Source organism: Mus pahari, chromosome 2 (assembly GCF_900095145.1).
Source record: "Mus pahari chromosome 2, PAHARI_EIJ_v1.1, whole genome shotgun sequence".
Lineage (NCBI taxonomy): Eukaryota > Metazoa > Chordata > Mammalia > Rodentia > Muridae > Mus > Mus pahari.
In genome coordinates, this window is record NC_034591.1 from 90431293 (window position 1) to 90443511 (window position 12219).

At 52.7% G+C, this 12219-nt stretch overlaps 1 protein-coding gene across 1 annotated transcript; it reads right to left on the reverse strand.

Moving 5' to 3' along the window:
* Positions 1-732: 732 nt before the first annotated feature.
* On the reverse strand, positions 733-7362 carry Sh2d6 (SH2 domain containing 6). The gene is made up of 13 exons (XM_021191227.2): positions 7350-7362; positions 7127-7234; positions 6428-6549; positions 5615-5678; positions 4662-4684; positions 4274-4325; positions 3936-4014; positions 3415-3445; positions 3262-3286; positions 2814-2872; positions 2440-2523; positions 2123-2281; positions 733-969 (listed from the first exon to the last, which is right to left on the reverse strand). Exons 1-13 carry the CDS (start codon positions 7360-7362, stop codon positions 853-855), a joined length of 936 nt encoding a protein of 311 aa, XP_021046886.1. The 3' UTR covers positions 733-852.
* Between the last annotated feature and the right edge of the window lie 4857 nt (positions 7363-12219).

Here is a 12219-nt window from a genome sequence, read left to right on the forward strand (position 1 = left end):
GACCAGCAAGCATAAACAAAGGTCAGTTTATTGGCCTGGCCCTCCTCCTTGGCAAAGAATTTAGAAGAACAAAAGCCCGAACCAGGTAGAAACTGAGTCCCTTCCCTCTGCAGTTTAGCCTACCAAGTAGACCCACACAGCGACATTACTCCATTCCTCTCAGGAAGTGTAGCTTTTCTCAGCATATTCCAGAGTCCCTCCCCTATGCTGTAGGGATAACTCAGGGGCTATACAGCCATTATTGCTCTTCCCAGCACCTACTTTTGGTAACTTACACCCCCTAACCCCCTCACTCCAGCTCCAGGGTATCCGTTGCTTCTGTCCTCTGTGGACATAGACCCTCACATGCATATGATCACACACAGATGTACCTACTATAATACTCAAAATGGGGTGCGTGCGGTATTAAAAGAGAATTCAGTCAGTACATGTTTATTGAAAGTATACTGTGTGCTGGGAACCTAGTTCCTCCCAGAAGATGCAAACCACCCACAAGTCAGTCAGACTAAGGAGAGGCAATGTCTCTGAGGAAGCCAGCCTCCCACGTGGCCATCTTCATGCTTCTCAGTTTTAACCTGCAGAGCTCTTGGGGTGGAGGCAGGCAGGGTAAAGAAAGCCGCCTAAAGTGGGAGGGGAGAGTGAAGGGGCACACACCCCGTGCCCGAGGGGGGATCTGTGGCTGGGAGGGAAGAATGAAGGGGCACACACCACGTGCCCGAGGGGGGATCTGTGTCTGGGAGGGGAGAGTGAAGGGGCACACACCCCGTGCCCGAGGGGGGATCTGTGTCTGGGAGGGGAGAGTGAAGGGGCACACACCCCGTGCCCGAGGGGGATCTGTGTTCGGCTGTTTCTTCAGGGCTTGGTGGGGAAGAGCAGGTAGGTGAATCCCCGGTTGCCGCTGTGTCGGTCCACAAGGGGCAGGGGGTGCTTCGTGTAATGCTGAACCATGGCGGCCACGGAGGAGAAGAGCTGGATGAGGCAGGCAGGGCATCTGTGGGTCCCTTAGGTTTTTGTTTGCCAACAACTTTCTAAGGCAACTGTGGGGCCTGGCATATTTCTAGATATTTTTCTTCCCACTGCACTGTGAGCCTGCAGCGCCGCTCTACTGTCTGGTTGTAAGCCTGCCACTGCACAGGCCTGCTATGCTATTGGCCAGCCAGAGCTGGGTGGGAACTGCTTTAGGCCTGGGCCTTGGCTGTGGCCTCTCTCAAGGGAAGCTGAGTGGTGGACGACTGTCTAGGTCTGAAGCCAACAGTTGCTGGGGGACAAAGGTCCTTGGAGATTTCTGCCCTCCTCTCAGGCGGTCTCATTGCCCTCACCTTGTCCCTATGAAGACTGAAGAACGGCACAAGGGAGCGCTTCCCCGAAAGGATAGGCCTCTTTTCACAGTGCCAGATGCCTGGGAAGATGTTCCGGCCTCTGGCTACACACACACACACACACACACAGAGAGCTTTAATTTGTTTTTAAACACAGTCTCACTGTGTAGTTCCATCTGGTCTAGAAATAAAGAGATCCATCTGCTTCCAGCTCCCAAGGACTAGGATCAAAGGTGAGCGTCACCATGCCAGCTACCTTGTTTATTAGGATTTTTCTTTTAATTTTTTAAAAATAGGTATGAGTGTCTTACGTACACGGATATATGTGCATGCCACATATGTGTGCTTGCAGAGGCCAGAGAGGGCGGTAAGTCCCTCAGAACTGGGGCTATAGACAAGTGTGATGGCCACATGGGTACTGGGAGCCCCAGTTCAAACCAGTGAGTGCCATCTCTCCAGTCCCAACCTTGTCTTCTGAGACAAGGCCTCTCACTGGCTTGAATACCTGTTTCTCAACCTCCCCGGGCCAAGATTATAAACCTGAGCCACCACTCCTGCTTTACTTTACCCCCTGAGGCTCTGGGGGTAAAACTCAGACCCTCACATTGCAAGGCAGGCACTTAGACACAGAACTACCTCAGAGGCCTCACCTCTGTCATTTCTGTTCAAGCCAGGGTGAGGGAGGGAAGCAGTCAGTGTCTGCTCCCAGCACACACACACACACACCCCAAACAACACACATGCTCCAGGCCAGGCCCAGGTGGTGCTCTGTTGATTTGGCCCATGATTCATCTGGTACCCACCTCCTCATGATTCCTGCCCTCCCGACCCAGGGCATAGTGGTGCCCGCCGTCCAGTTGCCGGATGGGAATGTTGAAGACGCGGCCTCTGAGGAGTACTGCCAGAGTGAAGGGCTGGGAACTGTGAGGCCCAGAGCTGAGGCGCACCGTGTAGGCCCCATCCTGTGGAGGAGACCCCGGCCATGAACTTCATCTTAGTTGCCTAAGCCCAGCTGACTAATTATGTGGAGTGCCTCCCCAGCCCTTACTGCCAGCTTCATCAGCCACGGGCAGAGACTAGAAGGACTTGCTGTGAAGGCCAAGAGTTGACAGATGCCCACCTTTTGGAAGTGAAGCAGGGCTCTCTCAACAGACTGACGGTCACAGTTCCCGGAGTACCAAGGCTGACCCAGCAGACTACCATTCTGTATAATACACAGAGCTACTCAAAGAGACACCCAAGCACTGAGCTGGGCATGGAGAGCAGAGAACCCTGGGGTACAGTTATTTGTGTTTCCATCTGCCGGCCCCACCCTGAGTCCTACAGGCCAAACCACGTAGTGTCTGTGCCTGGGGGGCAGCACGGGGGAGCTGCACACTCAGTTCAGTACATGTGTGTTCCGGGGGGGGGGGGAGGCCCCAGGGTTAGGAGGACTCCCGGGCAAGGACTCTACGCCCACAGGCATCTCCCACATCTGCCTCAGCTCCTGCTCACCTCAGCAGCAGAGCTACTCAGAGCAGGGGCTATGGAGGAAGCAGACAGCCTCCTTCCTGCTGAAAGAAGCAGAGAAGAGGGCTGGAACCAGCAAGGGGATGGATAAGAAGGCTTCATGGATGGCTACTGCAGCAGAGGGGGCTGGCACGTTCGAACCCCAACATGGGCCATTCTGTGCCCTTGCCTTCCTAGGCCTGACGCGTGGGGAGGACCTACCAGACAGGCCTTGCCTGATTTCCAAGGGAGAACTGATCTTGGGACACACACTGGCAGCTTCTCGAGTTAGCGCAGACCCTGGGAAAGGCCCAAGAGGGTCCTCTCAAGCCTGATCAGGCAGGAGTCAGTTGCATGGACCCCCTTGGTGAAGTAAACAGGACCTGAGGACCTGGGGGGGAGGATCCATGGCCAGAGGGAGTGAGATCCTAACAGAGCAGATGTGCGGACTTACCTTTCAACATGCCATCCACAGCTCCCTGGGACACAGGAAGTCTGGTCAGATGAGAGCTGGCCTTCCAGGCTGCTGCCCAAAATCTGAAGTCCCACCCTAGGCCTCCCTCCCACCCCTCTGGGATCACTTCTTCCTTGACCACTAGCCTCTTACATTCCGAGCCTCCTGGTGACCAACCACTGACCTACAAGGAATAAATTGGGGAGCAGAGCTCAGAGGATTTCTTTTTTGTTTTGTTTTCTTTCTTTTTCTTTTTTTTTTTTTTTTAGATTTATTTTATATATGTGAATACACTGTCAGTCTCCAGACACACCAGAAGAGGGCACTGGATCCCATTACAGGTGGTTGTGAGCCACTGTGGTTGCTGAAAGTGAACTCAGGACCTCTGAAAGAGCAGCCATGCTCCTAACCACTGAACCATCTCTCCAGCCCTTGTTTTTCTTTTTTAACCCATTTTTTATTCTTTTTGAGACAGGGTTTCACTAGGCAGCCTCAGTTGATCCAAAACTCTCTATGTAAGTTAGACTGGCCTTGAATTCACTGAAATCTGCCTGCCTCTGCTGCCCAAATGCTGGGATTAAAGAAAGACATTTGCTACCGTGTCTGGCCTCTGGGGTTCTCTTTATTAGTAAACCCATTGTCCCATGTTGTTCCCTTCCACTGCTGCATCTTACTTGGGCAATCCAGATGTTCTTGGCAGAGGAACTGGAGGTAACAGGGCTTTGGAGCTCAGAGACCTCGTCAAGACTGGCACTGGAACAGAGAGGGCAGACAGGGGCTGGCTGGGGACCAGGCAGGGCAGTCCAGGCTGATCAGGAAGTGGCTGAGAACAGCCTAGGGGTCGTACTGTTGCCTTTGACTTGGCTCCCCTGGAGACCTTCCATGGGGAGATTCTGCTCAGTAGCAGCTGAGAACACCCCCTCCCCACTCCCCACCCCCTGTTTTTGCTCTGAGAGTGTCAGTCACCTCTTTGGTCGGGCCACTGTGGGTAGTGGGAGGGGCAGGCACTCACCTGGATCCGGCTCACACTCCAGGTAGATGTCCTCATCTGGCTTCTCTGTTACCTAAGATGGAGAACTATGGGTTTGACTAGACCTGTGGTCTCTTTTAAAAATCTGCCTCATTAGTGAGGAAGTACAACATGGAAGAAGCCCCTGAGGGAGAGGAAGGTGGCTCTAGCCATCTCACTTTCTCCTTATCTACACAGGAAGGGCGTGTCCCAACTGACTTCTCCTTTAGGGGTGCTCAGAGAGTGGGGAGGCTCTGGGTGGCACCACTGGCTCATATTTTTGGCAGAGAGAACGACTCTACACCAGACCTTTCCCCCAGATGCTCACCCCAGCCCCATCAGTTTTCTAGAAAAGTTCCTAGACTACAGGATAGAGAAGAAGGCAGCTCACCACTCTGGCAGGTGCACCTCGCCCTGTAAGGAAAAGGAAAACCAGTACTCATGAACATCAGTGAGAAAGGGCGGGGCACCCTTAGTCACAGTGCTCCTCAGAGCACTCATGAACATCAGTGAGAAAGGGCGGGGCACCCTTAGTTGCAGTGCTCCTCAGAGCACTCATGAGCACTAGTGGGGAGTAGCCTGGGCACTGTTGGTCACAGTGCTTCTCAGTGCTAATTTTGGAAACCCAGGAGAACATACCTCATTCACTCATCCTTTATCTTTACAACCTTGAAATGTCACCAGGCTTAACTTCTCCCCAAATTTGCTAGGCTTGGTTCCAGATAACTTTATGGTAAGAAAAACAAAAAACAAAAACAAAAACCAACCAAACAAAAAAACCTCAAAGCGATAGAGGTTTACCAGTAACTGAGACTAAGATGGACTGCCTCGAGTGAGCTGTTTGACCTTGGGCAGGAAGACGCTAACCCTCCTGTAACCTGTTTTACCCAGGGATGGTCCAAGTGGTCCATCCTCCCCGCCCCTCATCTTGACATCCTAAGGTCCTGTGGTCAGAGGTCTCAAGGCACTGACCATGGGGACCAAGTCTCTGGAGAGTGGAGGCAATCGGAGTAACTGCCCAAGGCTGCCTGTAGACGAGGGATAATACTCAGTGGTCTCACTACGGAGGGTCTTAGGTTTGACCTGGCCCAGGGATCACACTGGCTGAAGCCAGGGCCTGGAGGTCAGGGCCTCTGCTTTGGAACTCTCTAGGGCACAGCAGCTCATGGGTTTGGTGGGAATGGTACTTGTACTGACTGACTTGGAGGCTTGGCAAACAGAACGGAGGTGTGGCTAGGAGGAATGCAGCAAGCCGGGTTCCGGGCAGCCCCAAAATTCTAACCTATGTGTAGGAGAGGCCTCCCCTCCCTATGTGGAGCCATGGAAAGAGAGGGGACACTCTACCTTGCCTTCCAAAAACAGGTCCCTGCTTTGCGATTGCAGGCTGTGGGTTCATTGCTGTCTTCAGCTGTGGGTATCATGGGAAGAGGAAAATGAGGGAGGAGGGAAGGGGGAGGAAGGTTGGAGGTGTGAAGTGCAGACAGTTGAAGAGCAAGGAAGTTGTGGTGCCAGGGGATAGAGCCTATGTGCTGCTTTCAACCCTAACACTGACTTGTTAGCCTGTTCATGCCTGAAGCAGAGGCGGGGTGAACATGGGTCTAAGGCCAGCCTGGGCTCCATGAGACCCCTTCTCAACTGCCCTCCCCCAGAAAACCCAACTGAACAAACAACCAAACATAAAACACTACAAAAGGAGACTGACAACGCTTCCCTCTGCCTCTAGTCGGGGTCCTTTCCTTACTGTGAGATTTCCCCTGCCTACTTATTTATTTTTTATTCTGTAAAATACAAAAGTGGATAGCCACCAGATCACAGTGGGAAAGGGAGTTGGGAATGATGACAGCTGGCCCCTCTGGCCAGAGATGGGTCCTGTGGCCCAGAGCCCAGGTGAAGGCAGCTGAACCCTGGCCCCAACCTCAGCAGAGGACAGAGAGCCGCTGAGCTGTGCCGGGAGCAGGGAGCAGAGCAGCAGAGCAGCAGCGGGTGGCTAAGGACGGGATGAAAGGACCCTTTAGGCAAGTGGAAGGGCTAGTATTATTGCTTGTTTGTTTGTTTGTTTGACTCTGGTTTGTAACGCACCGGTTATCAGAGGTTTCCTGGCGTCTAGAATATAAACACGAGTGGAACGGGCACGGGAGGTTTGTAAGATTTACTCACCGGGAAATGGTAGCCAAAGGTAGGGCGGGTAGGGAAGGAAGGGTTTATGGGGAGTCCTCTGGCCATGGTAGACTGAGGCGGGGGCAGTGGTGGCTTGGATGGATCCAGGGGCCCAGAACGATCTAAAAAGAGACTCCATGCTTTGTAAACTGGGGAGAGGGAGGAAGGTCCTCCCTAGTCTATTCCCACTTTCCACCGGCTCCCCACCTAGCCCTCATCTCTCCCTCCCTCCTCCTGTCCCCTCTACTTATTGGCTTCTTGACAGCTCTGTCTCCATGGCAACTGGAGACAGTCAGCTTCCCTGCCCCCACGTGGCTGAACCCAGGGGGGTGAGATGCCAGTGGTGGTGGCCTCTCAGGGCATTCCCACCCTGGTTGGGAGGATGTGCAGCGATTTCAGAGGAGGGAACGCGAGGCCCTAGGGACTGGGTCGGGCTTCCTGCTTTGTCGACGTTGCCTTAGTTACCTCGCCCCTCCCTCCTGCCTCCTCCCCATTCTCCTTCTTTACAGTTTTAACTCCTTTCCGTCATCTCTCTGGCCTTTTCTGCCCAACTGAGAGGCCTCAGTGGCAGCCAGCTGAGGCTCTTTTCTGCCCCAACTCAGGCAGAAGGAAAAGAGGCCGGGCCGGGCCGGATTCTCCTTTTGTTAGATCCTCTTGCCTTGACCCAACCTCCCAGCCCCTCCCCTCCTCGGCCCTCACCCAGATATAAGGAGTCATCTTTAGAGCCAAGAGACTGTGCAGGGGCCAGACTGACAGGCAGAACCTCACAGGGGGGCAGCTCATATTTATCCTCCTCTTCTCCCTCTTCTTGGGCCTTCAAAAAGGGATGCTGGTGGCGCAGGGAAGATGGAGGATGGAACACGGCGGGCCCTGGTGGCTGGTGCCTCCCTCCCCTCCCCCAGCCTCAAGCCTTCTGACTCACCCTGTTTCTCCATGACTCTGGGCCAGGCAGGAAGGATGGGTTGGCTCCACTTTCTCTCCAAACTTGGGTGTCTGGATAGATAGACTGGTTTTGCTCCACCCCAGCCCATCTACTTCCAGCAAAAGGCTCTGTTTTGCCCCCTCCCTGATAAATACTAAACCATGTGCCCTTAACTATAGGTCTCAACCCTGCAACTAAAGGAACCCATAAAAGGGGCCTTTTTAGCCATGTGGACAAGACAGGTGTGGTGACACGGGGATCTCGGCAGATGTGTCTGTTTCACCCATCAATGGCTCCTGACCCCTGCACCCAGATTCTGACCAAGACAAGTAAGAGCACCAAGGTTAGGTGCTAAGCCTTGCTGGACAGGTGTGGGACAGACTACCTAGAGTCACTCGGGGAGATGCAACTGTGGAGGACCCTGGTCTGCTGGGCCCCTAAGACCCACTGTGCGCTTACCTGCACCTCTGGTGGGAAGGAGTGGTGGCCCCAACCTGTAAGCAGACTCTACTCGACTCTGCCCAAGGAGACCCCGAGTGCTGTCAGGGTGACATTGCACTTGAGACCACCCACACCTATGACTGGGAATGCTCCCCGAAGAAGCTGTGTGACAGCCTGGACCTGAGATCAGAGCAATGGAAGGAGAAGACTGGGGTGGGGCTCAGGGGGCAGGCAGAACCAGTGGCCTTTGGTGCACAGCTGGATGAGATGGTACCCTAGGGAGGCTGGGCACAGGGCTGGCAGAGTGGAAGCACTCGGGTGGTCAGTCATGCGTGGATAGAGATAGACGACTGCTCCGGTGAGGGGAGAGGTAGGTGAAGACAAGGGGGCAAGCAGGAGAAAGAGGGGTACTCACCGGGCCTTGCCGCCACTGAACCTGTCCTAGAAAGAGCAGGAGCGGAGTGGTTAGTACAGTTGGAATTCTCCCTGCCCAGAGTCCTGGTCTCCAGGAGTCTCAGCAGGTATACGGGCCTGGGGATCCTCTGGAACCAAGTCTCACCATGGCAAGGTAGGTGAGCGGAGCCCCTTTGCCTCTCTAGAGCCCAGGAGCTGCCACAAATGTCCTGGGGCACAAGGGCTCCATTGTTCCCATTATTTACATATTCTAAGCATTGGAAGGTGCCTGCCTCTACCTGTGGTCTCCCACCCAAAATGGACTTTATCCAGGGCACTCCCAGGGCCACGCTGTCCTCTATGGCTATGGTCTCCAGTTCTTCAGCCAAGCTAGAAGACCTAAGACAGACCAGGTGTGGCTCTCGGGCATCACCTTTTCAAAGCTGTCCTGGGTGACATTGATGGACAGATGTCACCACACTGATGGACAGATGCCACCTTGCTGTCACACATCCGGACACTTTACTCCTTCTACCACTCGCTAGTGGGTAGTGATCACGGATCCAAAAAGTCAAAGGTGAGGGGAAAATCCAGAGGCTCTCAAATTCCGTGTGACCAGTTTATTCTTTAATGGAGGTGTTTATAAAACATCTATTTATCAAAATGGGCATGGTGGCACACACGTTTAATCCCAGCACTTGGGAGGCAGAGGCAGGTGGATCTCTGTGAGTTTGAGGCAGGCTTTGAGTGAGACTATGAGACCACATACTGAATTCCAGGTCAGGCAGACCTCCACAGTGAAACCCTGCCTCAAACAAAACAAAATGAAATGAAAACAAAATAAAACAAACAACAACAACAAGAAAAACCAACAACAACTGGTTTATAAAAATGAGCTACACACGAGGTACTGCTTCAGACACCCAGGATGCTACAGAAAAGCAGTCAAACCTTGCAAGTGTCATTTCCTCACTGGACTCCCAGAATAGTTGTATGAGGCAAGTACCAGTTTTACGCTCACTTTCAAATGACGACACCGACTCTATTAGTCAGCTCACACTGATGTAACAATACCACGACACTGAGCAGCTTAAACAACAGAGATTTTATTTCCTCCGAGATCAGGAGGATAGAAGGCCAAGATCGGGGTTAGTTTCTGATGAAACCTCGGTGCCTGGCTTAGATAAGGCCACCTCACTTGGTGTCCTCAGATAGCCTCCTGCCTGTGAGCACAGAGGCGGCTGAGCCGGGTATTACTTCTTATAAAGACACAAGACTCTAGGATCAGGGCCTTACTCTTGCAACTCCACTTAATCTTAATTGCCTCCCTAGTGGCTCAGTGTTCTGTTAGGGTCACTAGAACTCGAGGTTCAGCATATGAGTTGGGGGAGGGGAAGTCATAATATTGAGGCTCTGAGAAACTGAGAAAATTTCCTGGGCTGGGGACCTAGTCCAGTTGGTAGAGCACATACTTAGCATACACAGAGCCCCGTGTTTGATCCCTAGCACCCTATAAAATCTGGGCACATCTATAATCCCAGTAAGAGAATCAGAACTTAAGGCTATCAGCTGTATATCATATTCAAGGCCAGTTTGGGCTACTTAAGACCCTGTCTCAATAAACAAACAAACAAAAAACCCAAACATTTATAAAGCCAAGAAAAGCCACTAGGGTAACTCAGTAGGGAGCCCAGGTAGTGCCATGGGAAGGGAGGAGTGTGGAGGAGACAGGATCAAGTCCCCCTGAAACTAGGTCCTGGGCCTGTCCTTGCCCTTCATCTCCTGCCCCAGCATCCTTCCACAGCTGGACCAAGAGTCAGGGGGCCACTTTCTCACCCAAGGGATTCTCTTATTTATACAAGAGGAGAGCAAGACCCGGTATCGATAACTGTGGGATCAAAGTCTACAGATCAGACTAAAGGGAACATTCTGGATGCCACCCTGCTCCAACCGGAACTGGCAGGATTTCCCAGTGCCACCTCGCTCTTACCCTCACCTCAGCTACTCATTCCTGCCCAGGGCTTTGCATAGGCAAATCGCAAGGCCTGGGAGTAGGAAAGGGCTGCAGGGAGACAGAACCTGTGTCGCCTGGACAGGGACACCAGCCACACAGAGACAAAAGGAAGGGAAAGCAAGAGGTTTGCCTCAGCAGCCGCATCAGACAGGTGGCTCTGGACAGTCGCTTTCTGACTGAGGTCACCTTGTGCATGCCATGACAGGGCCTGGGGACTGCAAGGGCTCGTGTTTCGGAGGTTGACTCCCTCACTGCCTGGCTGCACTGAGTGTCCATGTTATGGTATGTTCAGAGCACAGAGTGACTCCATGGATTTCTGAGATTCCAGCTACCAATCTCCTGTGTGAACAGCCCATTATCTAGGCCAGGGGAGTCAGCTAACCCTTAGGGATACAAAGTCAGTCCCTCAGCTTGCCCTATCCCTGGAGAAGGTACAGGCCTTCGAGCCCAGCACTCGGGGGGCAGAGGCAGGGAGATCTCTGTTAGTTCCAGGCCAGCCTGATCTACAAAGTGTGTTCCAGGACTAGCTGGACACAGAGAAACCAAACAAACAGAAACAAACAAACAACTTAGGTCCCCAGATTCCCCCAAGACTACAAAAGTTAAGACACGCCCAGTCTGGGAGTCTACACTGTCTGTGACAGACCTGTCTTATCCGATGTGAAGTCTGAGGGGTGTTGCTCAGAAGACGCTCTGAGTGTGACTTCCTGTGGGATCACCTCTAGCCCTTAGCTCGCTGGCACAGGGCTCCTCAGCGCAGATAGAACGGCACAGCCCCAGCCCCTGGGAGGCTGCTTGAGTGATGGAGAGAGCAAAGAGATGGTAGCTTCTCTGAATTTCTGTTTCCTTCTGGATGAATGGTGATATTAACAGAACAATTCGCAAGGTGCAGGGCGGCTCAAGAGTGGAATTCACAGCTGAGGCAGGAGGATCATGGAGAATTCTAGACCTGCCTGCCCTGCATAGCGAGTTCATGCCAGTGTGAGATTATATCTCAAAACAAACAGCAAAACCCAGCAGACATCATCTGTCATTGGCAGGGGGTCCTGAGGGTCCAATTTGCTAACGGCATGTTTTAGTTTACCTGAACACCATAATTTGAGTTATAGTTGCCTAAAAATGGAGGATGTGTCTAGCTGGAGTTGAGGGGCCTTGGTGTCAGTAGAGGGAAGGCATCATACGGAAGGTCTGGGGTGGCTTCTGAGGACCTGAAGGAAGACAAGTGAATAGGCTGTGGCCCAAGGTCTCAGGGAGTGCAGTGTGTGGAACAGGAGCCTCTGAGACTTGGCTGTCCGAGCTCATGGAAGACTGAAGGGGACAGAAGCCACTCTACTGGACTACTGGCATGTCATGTATCTTTAGTGGAACCACACCAATAATTGTTTTTTCCATTCTCAGAAGTCAGATATGCCTTCCCAGCCTGCTGTGCAGACAGGGGCTGGCACTCTGCCTTAAGTCAGAAGTAGACCAGAAGGGAAATGACCCAGGGGCGGCCTGGTAAAAGATGAGCTCTTTCTAGAAGTTACTGAGGCTGAGAGTGGCCTTCAGATGGTCGGTTTTGGCAAAAAGTGTGTCTGCACCCAGCATGCCCTTGCCAGGTCAGCTTGGCAAGACCTTTGGCACATTATCTCTGGGAGGATCTCTGGTCTGGTCTTCCTGGAGATGCTGTGACATATGGATGTATTAAGCACAATAAGATTCTAAACACAAGCCGGGCGTGGTGGCGCATGCCTTTAAGCCCAGCACTCAGGAAGCAGAGGCAGGCAGATTTCTGAGTTTGAGGCCAGCCTGGTCTACAGAGTGAGTTCCAGGACAGCCAGGGCTATTCAGAGAAACCCTGTCTCGAAAAATCAAAACAACAACAACAACAACAACAAAAAGATTCTAAACACAATACCCTGAACCCGCTGCTTCAAAACATGAGACCAACCTGGGCTACATGTGACCTTGTCTCAAAAACAAACCACCGCTACCACCACCACCACCACCACCACCATCACCACCACCACCACCATCACCACC